The sequence below is a fragment of the Macrotis lagotis genome, chromosome X, assembly GCF_037893015.1.
Source record: "Macrotis lagotis isolate mMagLag1 chromosome X, bilby.v1.9.chrom.fasta, whole genome shotgun sequence".
Lineage (NCBI taxonomy): Eukaryota > Metazoa > Chordata > Mammalia > Peramelemorphia > Peramelidae > Macrotis > Macrotis lagotis.
Genome location: NC_133666.1, coordinates 363,679,574 through 363,701,401, shown reverse-complemented (window position 1 = coordinate 363,701,401; position 21,828 = coordinate 363,679,574). Strand labels below are relative to the sequence as shown.

General features: G+C 39.7%; 1 protein-coding gene across 1 annotated transcript in view; it reads left to right on the top strand.

The window, feature by feature from the left end:
- CDH12 (cadherin 12) overlaps window positions 1-21,828 on the top strand; it is a 597,774-nt gene that overhangs the window by 257,515 nt on the left and 318,431 nt on the right. The window contains exon 3 of the mRNA XM_074199467.1: window positions 8,188-8,482. Within this exon, the coding sequence (XP_074055568.1) occupies window positions 8,188-8,482 (295 nt within the window). The remainder of the gene's footprint in view (window positions 1-8,187; window positions 8,483-21,828) is intronic.

Genomic DNA, 21,828 nt, shown 5'->3' with positions numbered 1-21,828 from the left:
CTCACTCCATAGGCTTTCCAGCCATGTGTTACTGAACAACTAACTTCAGGGCTGTTTCAAAGAGCAAGTGAGATAAAATTCGTAAAACTATTAAAACAATACCCCACACATAGTAGGTTCTTAACATCTACTTGTTCTTTCTCCCTGTCCCAACATCACAGACTGTCTTATAAAAACTCTTTATTTCTAATCTCTTCTCCATTGTCCAGCACATAATTTTCAAAAATTGTAAATATTTCATAAATTTTTTATTGAATTTCTTAATTTGTATTTTGGAAAATTCAAATTCCACAGGCTTATGTGAGTTAGCATTGGAAGCAGAATGGGGAGACTTAGAGACCAGAAAATGCTATTATTTTGTCTTTGCATAACTAGTAACCAACACCATATTTTCCCCATGTTAGGACTTTATTAAATGCATTGTGAATTGAATTGAAAGAAAATCCAGCAATACGAATTTCAACCCCTTTATTTTATAGCAGAACAAACTGAGGCTGCAAAAGTAAAGCCATTCTCCCAATCTTATATTAAGCAGTAAGTAGGAGAGCTCCAATTCTAACACAGTTCCTTAGAATCGAAATGCAATACTCTTTTCTCCCACCAAAAGAAGTGATAGCCCTGAATATTATTTCAAAAACAAAATGAATTATAAGTTAATTTTCATAGAATATTATACAATTCCTTCTTGAGAACTTGCAAATTTAATCCAATATGATTCTTCTTTTCTTCTCTTAGTAAGCCCCAGGACTTCATTCAATATGGTTATCATCTTTACCAAGGCAGGAAAATTTATCTGTGGGACAAGAAAGCAGCAGAGGCTAGAAACAACCCCCAAAAGAAAAAAAAAATTAAGGACATCAATTTCTTTCCTTCTATGAAATGGAATACCAAGTATGAGAAACAGGGAAGATCAGTATAGTTTGTTCAGAAAGTGGGATAGGAGGTAAGGTCAGATAGATGAGAAAAATGCTTTGGGTTTAGATTATGAAGAGTTTTAAAAGCTTGCATTTTCTCTTATAGACAATAGGAAGTCAATGGTGTTGGTTGAGTAGAAGACTTAAGTGGTCAGCTCTGACCTCAGGAAAAATAACTTTGGCAGTAGGCTATAGGATGTTAGAGAGCTGAGATATGTAGGACAGGGAGAACAATTAGGTAGAGCATTGAAATAATCTAGGCAAGAAGACGCTGAATTAAAATGGTAGCTCTATGAATGAAGAGAAGATGAAATGCCAGAGATATAAGAAATATAAGCTAAAATATCTGAACTGATTGAATAGATTGAGTCATCAATAATGAAGTCAAGGAAAATGCCATAATTATAACCCTGAGAGATTCAAAGGATGATGGAATTTAGCCAAAACAGTAAAGTTTGGAATAGAAGTAGGTTAGAAGAGAGATAATATTATGTTGCTCCTAATTGATCTCCTTGCCTTGAGTATCTGCCCATTCCAGTATATCCATAAGTGGAAAAACTGGATAAAATACTGATTCTGGAGTCAGGAAGCCCTGAGACCTGTAAAACTGAAATATCATTACTGATCATTTGTCCTTTATCCACCATTTTGAAATTGTCTCATAGTCACCTACATTTGGAGAATTTATAAGATCACCCACCCCCACCAAGAGTTACCCAATTCAAAGAATATCACAAAACTACACCTTTTCCTTCTGTTCTTAGTGTCTCCTGGTGGTCTACCATTCCGCTCTAGGCTACCCTCACATTCACTTCATTTTCTCCAAATCTCCTCCTCCAATTAGGAACCAGGTGCTTTAACCCTTTGTTCTATTTTTCATTCCCTCCAAACTATTTTATATGAGTAAAAATCAAAGTTCTAGGTTCTTGAATACTGAGAGTCCTGAAACTCATTTGTTTTTCAGTCTTATGCACTGCTAAATAAATCACTTGCCTGAATAATATTTGACTTAATTATTTCAATGTAACAGTTTAAATCTAGCCTCAGACGCTTATGAGTTATGAGATCCTCAGTTTCCTCAACAAGAAAATAGGAATACTTACCTTAAAAGATTGAAATAAATGAGATGTTTATAAAGTGTTTAGCACAGTATCTGGTACATAGTAGGCGATTATTAACGCTTGTTACCATTACTTCCCCCTCCCCATCCATCACATAACCACCAAAATGATTTTCACAAAGTACAGTAAATGCCTTAATCCCTTATTCATTAACTTCTAATAATTTTCACCTCTAGGAAAAAAATAAAAAAGTAATATTTGTCACTAAAGCTTTTTATAAGATCATGGTCTTTATTGGTGCTCTTTTCTCTTCATCTTATTTTTCAAGCCTTACTAAATATTCTACTTCTGTATGCACCCTGCAGACCAATTAAAACTGTCCTTTGTACTGTTCCTCATATCTATCACTCCATTTCTGATCTCTACAGTTTTGTGCCAGCTGACCAAGATACCTGGAATGCCTGACATCCTTACCTCAACCTCTTAAAATAGCTGATTTCTTTCAAGATCCATCTCAGGTGCCACTGTCTGCATGAAGACTCCATCCTTTCCACCTCTTCAAACATCTTCTTTAATTTTGGTTGATTTTTCAAAAGAAATTTCCCCTAGATCTGATTAAGAGTTTTGGCCCTGCACTTTTCTCTACATTTCTAAAAGTTGGCTTTGCAAGACTCAACATGAGTTGGTAGCAAATAACAACTGCCCATACTCCCAGAATAGGCCTGCCATTGGTCAGTCTTGTCATTTCATAAATATGGCAGTCCACCAATAAAAAGACATGTACTATATCTCCACCTTAAACCAAATGAGGATATTACTTATTCTAGTTCCCAACTTTCACATTGACAAACATTTTAAACAGATAAAACACGCTAACAGATAATTCCTTCCTACATCAGAATTCATGACACCAAAGCAAAAAAGAAAATGAGTCTTTGCAAGCTGTAAGCTTATATTTAGTGTCCCGCTTCAGCATGTGTTTTATAACCTGTATTCATGTGACATACTTAATATTGTTCCCACTAGATGATTTAGTAATGATAGGCTATATACTGTTCTTGATAATAAACCAAATTTATAAACTTTTTTTAGCAGTCACTTAGTTAATCATGGTCATAATCTTGTATGATGTAGATAACTAGTTCATTATTTTTTATGTGCCACCAAATCCCTTGCACATTTGAGAGACATTTATATAAACAAAGATAGAATGTTGAAGTCATGCCTGTTTTTCAGAAGTACAGATCTCAAATAAGTAACCAAAAAAAAATTCATCCTGATTTCAAAACCTCATGCCTCAATGACTGTACTAGCCTTCTGGTTAGTCTCCCTGCCTCACTCATCCCACTCAAGGTCATCCTCTGTTGCAAAGTAATCTCTATGAAGAACATTTATGATCAGGTCACTTCCTATTCCAAAAACTCCATTCACTCCTCATTTACTCCAAGATCAAATATAAAATTCTATTTAGTTTTTAAAGCCTTTTGTAACTGGGTCACTTTCTAGCCTTTTATACCTTACTCTCCTCTACATATTCAACAATCTCATCCTTTCTGCTACTTTCCCAAGACACTCTATCTCTTGACTTTCTATCCTCCACACCAGGAATTTTCTCTCTTTCTACTCCCCTTTCTCTACTGACTTTCTGTACTTCCTTCAAAACCCTGCTAAAATCCCATTCTGTCCTCCTTCATTAATGCCTTCTGCCTAAGATATATGTCATTTTTTCCTGTAAACATTTTATTTATATTTAGTTGTTTTGATTTTGAACTTTTTTTAGGTTTTGTTTTTTTTTTTTTTGCAAGGCAGTGGGGTTAAGTGGCTTGCCCAAAGCCACACAGCTAGATAATTATGTCTGATGTGGGATTTGAACTCAGGTACTCCAGGGGCTGGTGCTCCATCCACTGCGCCACCTAACTGCCCCAATTTTGAATTTCTTAATGGCAGATTTTTTTTGAATCTACATTGCACAGAATCTGATACTTAGTAGACACTTAATAAATGCTTGACTCACCTGGGCTTTCCAAATTTTGAAATTTACAAAAGTAATTGTTATCAAAAATAACAAAAATAAACAAAAAAAATTAAAGATTTTCATTGATTCAGTATTCTAAAATGTAAATTTTGAAAATTGTATGATTATTCCAAATGTTAGCTATAAATGAAAGTTTTACTAAAAAAAATAAAACATTTTTAAAAATTCAACAATCACTGTTGAATACATATGCACATATATCAAGTTTCTAGATTTTTATGTGCACTTTTAAACTCAAAGAAAATATGAATGAATGTCTTTTTGTCTTTTAAAGTACAATTTCTAATATATAAATCAAAATCAAAGTAGTGAGTATTTAACTGTAGATAGAGATGCTTTCTTAAAAGGTTCAGGCAATAAAATTTAAGTTCAGTTTGTGCTGCAAGGCAAATCTTTAGTCTTTATGCCTTTATTGGCTTTTTTTTTATCATGTACAATATGAATTGGCATGAAAATAAGCAATAACATATCACCATTTGGAAAAAAAATTATCTGGACACTATATATCTCTACAGCCAGCATCTACACAACTTATTTGGAGGGGGGAAACTGCTAGGGAATGATGTCAAACCTCAATATAGTCAAATAGTGTTATTGGAGTTTCCAGCTGCACTCTAACTATACATACAACAGGTACTCCCACAGAGGATACTTTTACTTGGACATATTTTTGTTAAATATATATAAAATGAGATGTTGCTTCTAATTTTTAAATTGTCATTCAGAATTCACTTTATGAAATGACTGTCTTCTCTATGTCTAATATAATGGAACTGTTGAATTACTGTACCTTTTTTGTAGCTATTGGTAAAATTTAAAATTAAAGATAATTCTTGACAACTTTTTTCAGTTTTCCAAGAAAAACCTGAAAGATATTTGAGATGCTGATTTTACTTATATGATGGGAATTTTTCCTATAAATGAAATTAAGGAATGAAAAAACATTACCCAATTCTACTAGGGAAGTGGGTGAACATCCTATTTCTCAGAATGAGACTATTGACTTTTAAGCTTGAATCAGAAATAACACTAATTGACTTCACTCATGATTTCTTCAGATGCTCAACAGTCTCTGGAGATGGTCTTAGATTCTTGGAGTCCAAATCACCATAGTTCATACTGTACAAGGCAAAGTAGACTAAAAAGTCTTCAAATAAAAAAAAACAAACTTGGAATATCAGCAGATTAATTTAGTCAGTTTCAAAGTTCTTTACCACAAGTACAGATGCTGTATACTTTTTTTCCCACAGTAACTCAAGAATCCTCTACTAAAAGATCTGCATTGGCAGAATTAGTAAATAAATGATTTTCTAAGTTATTATATGAAGTAATCTGAATTTAATATATAGTAAACTTCAAAGTCTGGGTAGAAAACTATTCATTTTCGACTGTTCAGCTCAATTGACTTTATATGTCTGTCATGTAGGGGGGACATAAAAATATACAATCATAATTAAAGGTGCTTTGTAAAATTCATTCATGGAAATATGGAATTTTGAAACTTGGAAAAGCCATTGGGGTTATGTAGGCCAACCCTGTCATTTTGCAAATGAGGAAACTGAGACTTGGAAAAGTCAATTGACTTGCCTAAAATCAGTGTTAGCTATTGCAAATTTTAAAACTTTTATAACAAAAAATTACCTTGCTTTTTCCTAATTTTATGCTTAAGAAGTTAAATCTAAACAATTTGATCAAAGTACTGATCAAGTTAACATTCTGGGATATTAGATTACATTTGGAGTATGCATAAGTAAAAATGTTAACCTTCTGGTAAGGTGCACAAGTTCTAAGTAACTAGATTAACTAGTTATTGCTATATAACTATATTGTTACACCTCTATTCTGGGTACTATACCTCTCTATTTAGCCAACCTACTGTTTTAAGTTGTTATGAAATGACAAAATACTCCCATGTGTTTTGCATGAATGATTCTCACTTCATTAGCTAATCTTTAGCATACTTTTAAACATCATCTTCTGAGACATCAATACATATAAATCTTAGCTTTGAATAAGTTTTATGATACTGAATGTTGGAAAAAAAACAATAGCAATATCAAAATAGAATTTCATTTGAATCTAGGGCAAACCATGAAGCATGTTAGTTTTGCTATTTCTCGATCTGCTTGGGTTAGAATGATATTGGTTTTGTCAGAAGGGGATTTTCAATATTTGCATGGCGTCTTCAGAACCTACTGAGAATTTTGACTAAGTTTCTATTCTATTACCATACTTCTCAAGAGTCTTTGGCAAATTGGATACAATTTGTAAAAGCCTGTGGATTCTGCACTGAGCTTTTCCCTATCCCATGTTTTCAAATTAATCACACACTAAAGTAAAACCCTGCTGAGTGTTTGGATTACCAGTACGCAAACTCAGCAGTTGTATGGAATGTTGCAATTTTAAATTGTTGAGTTCAAATAACTTTTTCTTTGCCTTGATCTTATGTATAAAAATTCCCATCCTTAATCCACAATTAAGATTTTCTCAGGTATCCATTCAGGCATCGAATTCCAGCCTTCTCTTTATTCATTATTTTCATATGTTGTCCTAGGAGCAGTCACATGGCATTTCACAGCATTACATTCACATTACCACTACCATAAATTTCTATGTATTTTTTAAATTTCAGAATATACCCTTATATCCATATCATATCCATATTTCTCATTTGAACCTCACAGGAATATACAAGGACAGATATTTTAAATTCCATTATAAAAATGAGAGAATCAAAGCTCAGCAAGGTTTAATGGCTCACTAAAGTTCAAATGGTCAATCAGACATTAAATTAATAGTCAAATTTAGGTCTTTGACTACAGATTCATGTTTTTTTAGTAAAATATGTAGACCATCTCCAAATTTGGACAGAGGCTGATTTTGAAAGAAAAGGAGATTTAAAAACCACCTGGTCTATTGCAATGCATGATGACTTCATATCTGGAGATTTTTAGTTTTGTTTAGTTTTAGTTTATTTAAGTTTTTTTCCAGTTTATGTGATTTTAGACCAGACAGACTCTTAGTCACAATCTATTTCAGCTTGTCCCCCTCCCCCAGATGTAAAATAAGGATTCTATATATAAATAATATTCATATCATATTTTCCATATTTATTTTTGGCCTAGTGTATAAGAAAACTAACTGTCTTGGAACCAGGAACAACTCAGTTCAAATCCAGTCTCTGAAACTGGCTGTGTGACTTTGGATAAATCACTTAGCCTCTTGGTATTTTAAGAAATTCTAAGAAATTGCAGAACAGGAGTTTTTCTCCATTGGTAGAAGGAGTTTTTGGAGTTTCCTTATATCAATGGACAGCACTGGTCTAGTCTTTATCCCTCTCAAACTTTTAACACAATTAGGTAAGATTATCCTTAAATATGCTAAAATATTCAGAGCTAAAATATTTGCTCTCCTAGCACCAACAAGCTACCTCACTTTGTCCTTATCCTTGGGCGAATTCACTAGCCTAAGACATTGCAAATGATCATGGAAATCCTTTGTACCAAAAAGATTAAACTTGATAAATATGGTACTTGTATTAGATGGCAAACTTCATGAGAGAAGGTAGTTTTAAATTTTGTATTCTTTGGCACTTGTAGGACTTTACAACTTACTTTAAGAATCATCAGAAATGTGAATTGAATTGAATGGCTAAGAGAAACTATGATAATATTACATGAAACTTCCTAGTTTTCATCTTCTTTTGCTCTTGCTGCCATTACCTTCTTCCCATTGCTTCATCTCTAACTTCAAGTCAGAAAAGCAGATATAGTTGTGAAACTTTATCTTCTATTCCTAAATGGTGACCATTTTCACACATCTAAAATTACGGAAAATGTCATTTCAATTTCCTTTATTTAAACAAAATATATCCCTCCAAATTAGAAGAGATTATTATGAATAAATATGAATCTCTAAGGTGCTTTTCAACTCTACAATCCACACACACACACACACACACACACACACAGACATATGAAGAAGAAGAATAAAGATGATGAATTAATGCTTTTATACTGTTAATTGAATGAGAAATTGATTTTTCAAACATTTCAAAAATGATGTCGTTCATTTAGGAATATTCCTTTAATTATCTTATTCTCTCTCTCTCTCTCTCTCTCTCTCTCTCTCTCTCTCTCTCTCTCTCTCTCTCTCTCTTTATTTCTCTACTCTAAAGCTTCATTCTGACTTAGACAAAGGAGTGGGCAGTGTTAAATACACCCTCTCAGGAGACGGAGCTGGCACAGTTTTTACCATTGATGAAACCACAGGGGACATTCATGCCATAAGAAGCCTTGATCGAGAAGAAAAACCTTTCTATACACTCCGTGCTCAGGCTGTGGATATACATACCAGGAAACCCCTGGAGCCTGAGTCAGAATTCATCATCAAAGTGCAGGATATTAATGATAATGAGCCAAAGTTCTTGGATGGACCTTATGTTGCTAGTGTCCCAGAAATGTCTCCAGTGGGTGAGTACAAAACTGTAATTTCACTTTAAAACTCAGATTTAAAGAAAGAAAAATCCTATGCTGATTACACAAACATTTTCACTTAACAGTTTAATTTTTTGGTTGAACTAAAGGTCTTCCCTCCAACTCCAGCTCTCCTGCTTTCAAGATTCCATTGGGAATACACCACAATAAATCCTTAATACCAACCTTTTGGTCACATAACTTTTTTGCATATATTAATAGAGGGAATCATTTTTTAAGTTTATGAAGTGAGAATGAATAATATCCCTCTGCACATTAAACCAACTGAAGTGCTATATGGCCATATGTGCATGTATACTTGCATGTAAGTATTAAAGGGCTTTAAAGTTCTATTTGATGAGCCAGTCTTGATTGGGACTGTTTGCAGGGATTTTCACATTTCTTTCCACCACAAAGTAGTAAATCTAAGTAAGATTTTCCCCCTGTTTGCTTAGGAAGATTTATAAATATTGGAGATAGCTAAAAGTACAGTACAGTAGTTTTTTGTTCAACTAGAAAAAATAGCATAAGTTCATATGCAGATTCTAGGAAAAAGGGAGAGAGGGAAAAAAATCCTTTCTTATTAATGAGCAACTCATAGTATGTTTTAGAGCTAAAATTGTTTAATTTGGGACTATTTAGCATCAAATACCTTCTAAATAGACAACTTTTGTGATGTCAGTGGCCCCTCCAGGGACATTAAAGACAACCCACCAAAAGTTTATACCTTTGATTAAAATATAATAATCTTAAATTGAATAGTCATTTACCAAATCCTTGGTCTCAGGTAGTTAGGAATACAGATGTTTACTTTTAAAATGGATCCTTGGGGCAGCTAGGTGTCATAGTGGATAAAGCACCAGCCCTGGAGTCAGGAGTACTTGGGTTCAAATCCAGTCTCAGACACTTTATAATTACCTAGCTGTGTGGCCTTGGGCAAGCCACTTAACCCCATTTGCCTTGCAAAAAACCTAAAAAAATGGATCCTCTCAGACATATGCAGCAGGAGACATGGTTCTTATATTCAGGGGATCTCCAAATTTGACTAAATTGCTGATCCCAACAATATAAGTACTAAAACATGGGCAACAGATTCAAGAAGAATGTAATAGCCATGCTTTCTTTAGATATAATTTACCAATGAATAGAGGAGCTTACTTGGAAACCTTAATAATCTACATAAAGCATTAAAATGTTAAATGATTTGTTTAGTCACACAGTATGCATGTATACATGCATGCATATATGTATGTATGTTTATATGTATGTACACATACATATACAGATATATATGTGTGTGTCAGAGGCTACTAGACTTAAACCTAAGTTTCCTGACACTGGCTCTTTAGACACCATAATACTACTACTACTACCTTCTTCTGCTTCCACTCCATCCCACTAAGAGGAAATATAAGATAGTGTGACAGAGGCCTTGGGTCTACATTTGCTACCATTCTCTCTTATTCTCTTCCTGTCTTTCTTACTCTCCTTCTCTCCCCCTGTCTCTCAGATACAAATATATATTTCTAAATGTAGAAATGTGTTTATACATAAATGTATAAATACGTACATATATGTATATGATGTATATGTATAGTATGTTTCTAAAATTTAGAATAATGCAAATATTAGCATGTATTTCTTTTTTATTTTTATGGAAAGGAAGTCATCTTTATATTCCAAAATGATACAATGATATAGCAATCTCTTATCTAGTGTTGAGTCCCTTTCAGATGCCAATATGTTGAATCCCTGTTCTGGACTCTCTCAATCTTCCCCAGGGGCCAGTGACAAGGAAGACAAGTTCTCCCTTTGTACACCAAAATCTCCAAGGTCTCAATTTATTTACCAAAACACCAGTGCTTAAATATCCTTCCCAATCTCTCTTCTACTGCCACTCCCTTAGCACTTAGTAAAATAAGGCTCTGGTGCTCAAGGACACCAGGTGAAAATAATTTACAGTTCTCTCTCTCTCTCTCTCTCTCTCTCTCTCTCTCTCTCTCTCTCTCTCTCTCTCTCTCTCTCTCTCATCCCCAACGATCTAGGACTTGGGTAGCCTCTTCCTTTGGCATTAATACACATTTGAGAACTGTCAATTTATTGTATGAAGCAGAACTTAAATGTACTATTTTTCAAATTATCATCTTAGAATGGAACCTAAAAAACATAACAAATGAAAGTTTAACATATGAAAGGGGATTTGAAGAGTCATTCTATCAAATAATTGATTTAAGAAATATGAAGTGAGAGTGAGAACAACAGAGAGAGAGAGACAGACAGACAGACAGACAGACAGAGGCAGAAAAATTGAGAAAGAGACTGAGAAAGAGACAGAAACTGACAGAGACTTGGAAATCTTTCTTCAGGTATTTCCAGTATTATTACTCTTATGGCATGTAAAGCTCTCAACAGGCAATTCAGAGAGCTGAAAATATTACCCTTTTAGAAGGGAAGAATCTTGGTAATTATGTGAATATGCTGACTAATTTTTAATGACCTGGGGCTTTTTTCCCCTGTCTCAGCCTCTACTCTAAGTTAGGTAGCCCTGCTTTAAAAAGGGGCAAATCATTATCTCAGCTTGAATCTCTCTATTCTAAAACTAAGTTTTCTCTCAATACACAGTACATTCACCAGCCAGAGTTACTTTTTTATCACCTCCTAAGCTATAAGTTCAAATGAGTGTGAACAATTGCTAAGATTTCCTAACTCTGAAATTTTTCAGATGACTTCCACTGCCCCTATAACCATACAGTATATTTAATGAAAATTGCACAGCCTATCCTCAGGGCATAGACAGCTTCATGGCTATGGGAGGTGTCACATGGATTTACCTTAAATGTATTTGAAATTGTGAATGTGACCTTATCAGGTATTCAGAGATCATATCATCTTTATGACCTTAGAAAGAGTTTCAGAAGAGTTCACTTAGCTTTAAAACTGCAGAGTATATACATAGGCCTACAAACCTGGTGTTTGTTTCAGACCCTTTCTCTTTTTTGCCCTCTCTGTGTCTCTCTCTCTCTCCCTCATATCCTTTCCAAACTCTCACATGATTATGACAATGGACAATGACATTCCTTAATGGACAGCAGCAACAATTGTCTGGCATTGTGTCAATCTCTAGAAGAATTTTTTAAAAGAATATTTAAAGAATTATTTTGTGGTGTAAAAATTTTTGAGGAAAGGGATGTAGATAATTTCTCAAAAAATAAATCTGATTTAGCTCTATAATTTCAGAAATCTCAATTCAAAGATAAACTGATTAATTCAATTCTATACACATACCCAGTTTTCAAACTATTGTCATTAGATATGAAAACAAAGCAAAACGAAAGATATGCTGTTCTATCAAAATTCATTTACAGCAAAAGTTTAATTTAAAAATGTTTTCCAATTAGAAAAAAATACATTCTAATTGCTTAAATTACGCTTGTGTTAGACAAAATTAAGATAGGTAAAATGAAAGGAAAAAAATTACTAAAATTAGTTACTATCAAAGAAATAACAAAAGGAAGAAAAAAGTTTGTTTTATGGCTTTTTAAAAAATGTAAATAAAAATGAATTATTTGCTTTAAAAATAAGAGACTTTAATATTTAGTTCAACTCTATAATTATTTGATTATCATATCATATGTCATATTAATTATAACTATAATTAATATGATATGATAAAATTATAAGCATATATCTATCTGGTTTGAATCTGAAGTACATTTCAACCTAGAAAGGATATTTATAGATTATACATTCAGAATTTATTATCCACTCTGCCATGGTATGGAATTCACTATATAAATATCTTATATTTCGTCCTCATGGGATTCTACAAAATCCATTTGCTAAAAAAAGCCATTTCACCAAAATATGAGAAACATGAAAGAAAATTTTTAATATAGCTATATTTCTTTTAAGAATAATTTGAAAGTTGTTTTGTAATCTTTTAAATAACAGGAATAGTTATTTTTTCTCTAAATGTATGAGATTTGTTTTGTCTGATAGTATAGAATCATACTGACTTCTTTGAAAAAGTTTCTTTTTGCAGCTTTCAGGAAATCATTCAAGGGAACTTCACAAGAATATAAATATGTGAAGAATATTACATGAATTAGCAGTCATTATATAAACTAATTAAGATGAATAACTATTTTGGCATATACAGAAAATGATTTTTTTTCGTTAAATGACTGAATAATAGAAAATGAAAATTGTTAACTACTTCCAGTTCTGAAACATGGGTAATATCTGAATTGTTGAGAGTCCAGTACTCAGTTGGAAATTCTCTGGAATCTTGACTTTCATTTCAGTCTCAGAACTGTGTTGTATCATAGGAAAAACCTACCTCTTTGGATATCCTCCACACAAATGTTTGCTTGACTAGGATAGATTATCTCTCTCTCTTCCCTGATGCAGATAATTATAAAATATTATTAGAATATTGAGTAACAAACATTGACATCCCAGAATAAATCTCCTCATGTAAATTCAACCTGGAATTGACTTTACTTTTCCATAATAATTAATTATAGTATTATGAAAATGTCTAAAAAGAAAACTAATACTATACATAATTTCATGATGCAGTAGATAGGATTAAGAGATAAAGTAAGGAATTTTATTCAGTTAATACCCATTTCTTAACAAGCTATTATGCACCTAACATTATGCTAAGCATTAGGAATACAAGAAAAGAAAAATACATTCCCTGCTTTCGAGAAGTTCACAGTCTTATGGAGGAGAAAACATAAAAAGCTATGTATAAATAGGATGTTTATGGGGTTAATTTAATAAATTGGAGGTAATCTCAGAGGGATGATCCTAAGATTCAAGAGGGCTGGTAAAAGACTCTTTTAGGAACTATAATTTTAGCTGAGATTTGAAGAATCAGGGAAGCTAGGAGGCAGAGAGGAAGAGAGAGTTCAAGGTATGATATAATCTTACTTCTCTCTTAATGAAAAAATAGACTCAATGAACATAATGCACTCCGATTCAGAAATCACTATTTATAGTCAACAAATTCTAATGTAATATTTTAAAGTTATTAAGATAATTTTAAATAATAATATAGTCATATGGTTGTGGCTTGCTTCAACTTGAGGCCCACAGTGACGACCTCCCTCCCAGAGGGGAGCTGAGAATAAGGAGTCAAGCCACCACTGCCTTATGCTTCCAGTTCAAATTTATTACTGCTTAGCTATTACATATATACTGTTAGGTCTTCCGGGGTAGAACAAAGAAAAATGAGGGAATGGAGGTACACAAGCAGTGCACGTGCAGCGTCTTGCATACAGGATAAGGGGGTACGTTAGGGGGGAGGTTGTAAAACACAACTGTGTCCTGTGCTCTTGGGCTGTGGGTCGGAATGACCAGCTCCCAAGGACTCTGGTGCACCTTATTTCTCAGGGCAGCATGACAGCTCCTGAGACTGTCCATGTGGTGGGGCCATTAGAATAGCCTGTGTTCCCACATCATATCTTTTATATCTCAAAGAACTCTACATATCAATCATTTTCATATACATTTCATTTTTCCTGGTAGCAATATTGTGTTTATCTTATGTCATGTATTTATAATTATTATTTCTTTCTATAACCAAACATGCAGGTTATAAGACATCTGGAGATTAAATTGATGTTTTTGAATTTAGACTTAGAAGTTATTGTATGTTCACAGTTTTCTTGGGCTTGGAAATGTAGAATGAATCCATATTCTTAAAGTCATTTTTCCCCCTTCTATTAGGCATCTTACATTTCTTATTAGCTCACTTTAAATTGCAGGATGTTCTCCTTTACTGTTACAATAGAGAAAACAAATTCAATAAACATTTATTATATGCCTGCTTTGTAAGGCTCACTGATAGGTACTGGACATACAGAGAAAAACAAAAACAAAAAAAGAAGTCTCTGTCCTCAAAGAGCTCGTATTCTATTTGGTAGATATACAAATATTTCCCTTTTGCTTTTTTTAAAAAAAAGTATTTTATTTTTTAATCAACCAAAATCATCTTTTCTACTTGCCGGGTTTTTATTTACAACGCCGGCTTCTTAATGCTAGTCCGTCCTCTTACTCACCAGTCCAACGCGTGGTGAGTCTTCGGGGTACCTCCGGCCCCCACTCTTTGATGGGGGAAGAACCAGACAGAGCGCCTGAGGTGGGTCATGAGTCTTTATTCTTCTGTGATCACATTCCCGCTCCCCCCAACCTCTCAGCAGACCCTTTTATCCCCTCTGTCCTCCCTCCCATGAACTCTTACTCAATGAGGGGCCGAGTTCTGTAACATTCCCTTATAAGGTGATTATGTTTCCCCTCTAAGCGACCGCCAAGCCTCTTCCCCCCGCCCCCAACATCTCCCCCTTTCTGTTTTACAAGGTTATCACTTGGTGTGACCTTAAGCGGTGCTGAGGTTAGCCTTAAGCGGTGTCATTTCTACTGGCCTCTGATAGCCGGGGGCGAGGAACCCTGTCTTAGGTCATCTCCTTCAACCCAGGACCTTGCCCGTCCTAGGCGCCCGACACCCTCAGGGCCTGTCTTAGGTGGCTGGGTGAGGAGAAGTTGCCCGTCTTGGGGTTTACCTCGTCTTACCCCTAGGTGTCACATGTCATGCATGGCGGCTAGCCAGACTTGGGGATCCGCCGGGGGCGAGGAACCCTGTCTTAGGTCATCTCCTTCAACCCAGGACCTTGCCCGTCTTAGGCGCCCGACACCCTCAGGGCCTGTCTTAGGTGGCTGGGTGAGGAGAAGTTGCCCGTCTTGGGGTTTACCTCGTCTTACCCCTAGGTGTCACATGTCATGCATGGCGGCTAGCCAGACTTGGGGATCCTCCTCCGTCTCCATGGCCATGAAGGCTTTCTGAGTAAGAAGCATATAGCCCCTCTGTCGCCTAGCTAGGCGGCAGAAACAGACAACAAGTAGGGTGATTCCCAGAATCAGCGTCCTTGTTCACCCTCAAGGGGGTATCCTCCCGCCATCTGGCAATCCCTCCATGGTATGGGATCCTCGATGTTTTCCCCTGTGGCCACACATGAGGGGCCCCACCGAGGCAGAAGGGAGCCCCATCGATGTATTGGTCCGTGCTACCGGAAGGGGAGAGGGAATAACTCGGAGTATTCCCCATGTCGGATTTCCTTCAGATGGAGCACCTCCAAGGATCCCTACGATGATCAGAAGGCCTGAAAAAGAAAGAAATTCCTCTCACCCCGTAGGGTTGGGCATTAATCAAGGTCTCTTATCTTGTAAACAGGGAGCCATCTTTCTGGCTCTTCTATCTTATCCTCGGGATGAAATGACAGGTGGCCCTGTCTTCTGTTCTTTACCGTTACAGGGCCATGCCAACCTCCCTCTTCATCTCTCCACATGACTTTAGAGCCTGGTAGGGCCTTGGTGGGAGAGGGCAGGAGCGTTGGTTCTTTCTTAGCATGTCCTTTTGGGGAGAAAAATCTCTGGGCGGCTGTAGTGCCGTCATCCCTGACTTGTAGGAAATTCATGGTAAATAGTACCTGAGACAGATCTGAATGGGTCAGTGACCTGCCAACTCCCCCTTTCTGTTTAAAGAGCGTAGTTTTGAGTGTGCGATTTGCTCTTTCTACCAAAGCTTGGCCAGTGGGATTGTAAGGGATCCCGGTGGAATGGGAAATGGAAAATTCTTTGCAAAAGGAAGCAAAGGCTCTCGAGGTGTAGGCGGGCCCATTATCGGTTTTGATAGCCGAGGGGACCCCTAAGACAGCCATCTGGGCATATAGATGTGAGAGAACGTGTTTAACCGCTTCTCCTGGCTGTAGAGAGGCGAAGGTGAAGGAGGAGAAGGTGTCCACCGAGACATGGATGTACTTACGACCCAGGTGAGTAATGTCCATCTGCCAAAGAGCATTGGGGCCGTCCCCACGTGGGTTAGACCCCTCTGCGGGGAGGGCTTGTCTAAAGGGAGCACAAGAAGTGCAGGAGTGCACAATTTGGCGAGCCTCCTTCCGGGGAATGCTGTATAGGCGCCGGAGCGACCTGGATGACAAGTGATACTTACCATGTGCCAGCTGGGCAGGTGTGGACAGGTTTAACAAGAGAGCCCTATCTGCCTCCGCATTGCCCTGGAATATGGGGCCGGTGGAAGAAACGTGAGAGCGCACGTGAAGAACAAACAGGGGGTGGTTTCTATCACGGAGGGAGGATTGCAGCTGTGTAAGGAGTGGGCTAATGGAAGAAGTCGAGGAAATGAAGGCATCTTCTAAACGAGGGATTAGCATGGCACAATACATACTGTCAGTAATAAGATTAAAAGGGGTGTCTCTGTAGAGACGGAAAGCCTGAAGTATAGCATATAGCTCATTCTTCTGAGTGGAGTCAAAGGGGGTATCAAAAATCCAGGTGGCGGGTCTAGCAGGGTCATGGACCACAGCACGGCCCAACCTGGTAGCGTCAGTGAAGACATTAGGGCCGGTCACTGGTTCTGGGGACACTAGAGGGCGCGGGCGGGAAAGGTGCAGTTCAGCGAACACTCTAACCACGGGAGGTGGCGTGAGTCTGGTCTGAGAGAGGGTAGTCAGGACAGTGGCCCAAGCGATAGATCTATCAACTAGCGAGTGGGTCACCTCCTCTGGGAGGGTAAAGTTGAGGACAGGCAAGAGGCCAAAGAGACGCTGGCATCGCTCTGAGGCCTGAAGGCAAAATAAGGCCAGGGCCTCCCACCGGTCCCGGATGATGCTCTTAGTGGTCCGGGGGTATAGCCATTCAAGGCATCCATGTCTCTGGAATAAACATCCCCAGCCCAGGGAACTGTCCCCCAGTGTGTGGAAGAGGACAGGCGACTCCGGGTCGTATTGAACCAAGAAGGAAGAGGTTCTGCGGAAAATTTCCGAGAGCGCCTGTCTTGCCTGGGGGGTCCAACTTCTAGGGGATGACAGATGGGAGTCGCCTTTAAGGACATCATATAGAGGTTGCATTAAGGAGGATGGGAGGGGCATAGCGGGACGCAGCCACTGTATGGCGCCAACAAGCCTCTGAAAATCATTAAGAGTAGTATATCCCTCGATGTTGATCGGAGGAAGTGCCCTACTAATCTTTCCTGGAAAAATCCTATGCCCCAAGTAATCATAGGGGAAATCCATCTGTACCTTTTCCGGGGCTATGTGAAGCCCCTTCTCGCGGAGGACATGGGTGGTGCGTTGCAAGCAAGCCCGAGCCCCCGTCACAGAAGGTGCTGCAATCAAGATATCATCCATGTAATGTATGAGCATGCAATTCGGGAATTCTTTTCTGATAGGATGTAGCAGAGTATCCATGTAAAGCTGGCACAGGGTGGGGCTATTGGCCATTCCCTGAGGTAGGACGGTGAACTGATAACGTTTACTGGGGGCTTGGAAATTGATCGCGGGGAGGGAAAAGGCAAATTTTTCTTTGTCCTCCGGGTGGAGGGGAATGCTATAGAAGCAGTCTTTAACATCAATCACTATAATAGTCCACCCTTGCGGGACTGCAGTGGGCATAGGGAGACCAGGTTGGAGGGTCCCCATGGGTATCATGTTGGCATTTACTGCCCGAAGATCAATCAACATTCTCCAACTCCCCCCTTTCTTTTTTATGACAAAGACGGGGGAGTTATACGGGCTAAGGGATGGTTCCACTTTGTTCTCGTGCAGGAGGGTCATTACTATGTCTGTGAGGGCGATGAGCTTTTCTTTTGTCAGGGGCCACTGCTCAACCCAAATAGGTTTCTTATTAATCCATGTTATTCTGGGGGAAAAGCTCATCTCTAGAGTGGCCCCAATTAATTTCCCTGCAGGCTATCAGGGGTGGCAAGTGTCAGGTTAAGCTGGCTCAAGATATCTCTACCCCATAATGCATAAGGGAGGTCGGGTAGGCACAGTGGGGTGAAGAGTCCAGATTCTTCCAAAGCTGACCACCGTAAGGCGTGTGCTGCTTTCATGGCAGATCTATTGCCCCCCACCCCCGTCACTGCTTGAGGGCTGTGTAGGAGTGGCCACTCGCGCCTCCACTGTCCCCTATTTATGACAGAGCAATCGGCTCCAGTGTCAATTATCCCTTCGAGCTTCTGATTTTCCACCGTGACGGTTAACAGTGGTCGCCCAGAGCTGACCGGGTGGACCCAGTTCACATGAGCGGGAGGGGTCCGCAAGGGCAGCGCCTTTCCTACCTCTTGGCCCTGTTTTACCAAGGTGGGAAAGGGGTGGGGGTTTGTGACCCTTACGGATGTGGGACTTCCGGGACCAAAAATGACCTGGGTATGGGTGACTAAGTCCACACATCTCTCAGCCCCTGTGATGAGCGCTGGGAAAGTAGTCAGCTCGATGGGAATCATCGAGGTTTCCCAAGGCCCGATCTCTCTCTGCTGTGTCCCTTCTCTATAGTCAACCCTCACGGGGATAGTCACAGTAATGGGGGCCGCTGTCTTCGAGCACGGGGGGGGCCCCGCGGCCGGGCCCCTCCCTTTCCCTTTTCCCGACTTCCCTTTGGATCGGCAGAACCTGGCTATGTGACCTGGCTTTCCACAGGAATAACAGGTTGGAACTGAAGTGGAGGGGGGCCGCTGCCTGCACTGTGCTTTGAGGTGCCCTGGCTTTCCGCACCCAAAACAGGTGGGTCTCACCTGCATACCGTGAAGGGCGGTCAGGAGGCTATCCTCCCGGTTCTCCATGGCAGTCACTAAGGCTTGAATTGAATCCTCGCTGGGCATGTCCAGCAATTTGTCAACAATTCCTTCTAATGAAGCGTCGGGGGGAAGGCTGCTAATGGCTGCGATCCCTTTGGGGCAAAGACCCTCTTTAATCAATTGTCTCATAAGTAGATCAGATCCCGGGGTGTCTCCCATTATACGAGTCACTGTCTCTTTAACCTCGTTCACAAATGAGAGGGGTGTCTGATCTGCTCTCTGCTTCAGCCCAACCAACTTCTGTGTGGCTCTCCCCCCTTTCATGGCTCCAATCTTATCCCAAGCTGCAACATGTGTTTCTTTAACAGTCTCTAGCTCAAACTGGCCATACCGGGCCTGAACAGCAGGGTCAGTATAGGCTCCAGTTCCACACAGGAGGTCAATGGCTAAATCCAGGGGAGTATAACCCCGGGATTTTGCCAGCTTAGAGGCCTCTCTGCGGGCCTGAGCCTTAAAAGCTAAATATAAGGAGGCATCTAGGCACGCGGCTGCAATTTCGTCAAAGTCAGCAGGGGTCCAAGGGTGCATAGCAAAGAGGTTTTGCATCAGTCTTTTTACATAAGGGGAGCTTGGGCCGTATTTAGTCACGGCCTCCTTAAGTTCCTTAAGCATCTTAAAAGGGACAGGGCGGTAGTCTCGGGCTCCGGTAAGGGGGTCCGTAAATACCGGGTAGAGGCCCCAGTCATCCCAGTCCACCTCCTCCCCTTTCTCTATTGCTATGGAGGCACTGGTGGCAAGTAGGCCGGATGGGCGGAGCCCTTGAGGGGATCTCTGAAGGGCGGACAAGGAACACGGGGGATTTTTTGCCTCTGTTTCCTGGCTGGGCCGCCAAGCCTGGGGCGCGGCAGCTGTCCAATCAGCGCGGACTCCTCCCTCCTCGTCAGCAGCCTCCCGGTCCCACCTACTCACGCTCCTCTTCCTGCCACCCCTGAGGGCTGTTTGCACCCCTCCCTTCCCGCGCTCGGAAACTTCCGGCCCTGAATCTTCTCCCTGGGGGCCCCTTGTTCCCCCATTGTTTCTTCTAAGTTCCTCCCACGGATACAGGGGAGGGAGTGGCCTTCCCTCTTCCTCTGAGCCCTCTGAATCCGATCCCGCCAACGAGCTACCCACCTGAGTGCTGATTGTTCGTGCCAAAGTCACCTTCTGGGGATGCAGGGCTGCATCCACTATCTTATACACTGTAAAATCCTTGAGGGTTAGTTTTCCCGGGCAGGTGTCATTATAGGAGGCCATCTGCTGCCCTACCACCTTCCATTTATCTGGTTGGATCCCACTATGTTGCACCCAAGGGCAGATGTTCCAGATATTCTCAACAAAAGCACGGCACGTCTTGATAGGTAATTTACGACCATGCTTAGCGCAGAGTTTATAAAGCTGCACTGCAACGGCCTCTTTTTCCTCCGGCTCAAAGGCGGGAATACTATTCCGGCCCCCCATGCTGTCTACTAGCCGAGGCTGCAATCCTAACAGGTGGCAGAACTGGAAAGTTCCCGTTCGGCAAAAGAGAAGGAGGAAGCAGGGCACAATCAGACAGGCCAGCACGGCAAGGAGCGTGATTAGAGCAGAAGGAGAAAGGGAGGGGAAAGAAAGCATAGTCAACACAATAGGGATATGTCCTTCAGGCAATATCTGAGAGTAAACGCCCTCTCCTTCCTCCCGGTCAGAAACGACCGAGGCTGTCTGGAGAATCCGACCAGCGGATTCAGACGTTCCCTAGCAAAATCAGGTCCCGGGTTTCGGCACCACTTGCCGGGTTTTTATTTACAACGCCGGCTTCTTAATGCTAGTCCGTCCTCTTACTCACCAGTCCAACGCGTGGTGAGTCTTCGGGGTACCTCCGGCCCCCACTCTTTGATGGGGGAAGAACCAGACAGAGCGCCTGAGGTGGGTCATGAGTCTTTATTCTTCTGTGATCACATTCCCGCTCCCCCCAACCTCTCAGCAGACCCTTTTATCCCCTCTGTCCTCCCTCCCATGAACTCTTACTCAATGAGGGGCCGAGTTCTGTAACATTCCCTTATAAGGTGATTATGTTTCCCCTCTAAGCGACCGCCAAGCCTCTTCCCCCCGCCCCCAACATCTACTCTCTACCCCTCTACCCAACTCCCCTCAATTAAGAATGCAAGGAAAACAAAATGTAGTCAATCAAATGTATAGTTAATCAAAAGAAATTTCTCCATTAGCCATGACCCCCCAAATTCCTCTCATTCTGCCCTTTTGATTTCTTTGTGAAGTAAAACATTAAGTCATGTAAAAGGGGTCCCTGACATTTTTTTTTGATTATCCTTTAAAATATGAATTTGACTAGGCACCTTTAGGTCTGGAAACATCCTGATAAGGAATAGATGTGGGTGAGTCACAGAACCTATCTTGGACTTATGAAATGTTCTTGTTTAATTGATCCTTTTGCTGTGCTTGCAGATTCCTGACTTCTCCCGAGACGAATTCCCCTTTCCCCAGATGTAGCTGGACTTATAGAACATCACATTCCACATGTCTTAAGCCTGTAAGAAGCCTGGGAGTATGGGATTCTTTCTGTTAGTAATTATTGGTCCAAAAAGGAAATCTATCTAACTGCTGTCTTTGCTTCTGTATCCTGATTACTCACAATAAACCCTCCCCCCCCCCAAATACTATAAAAACCTTGTTCTCTGGACACTCAGTGGTATGCAATTTGAGGGAAAAT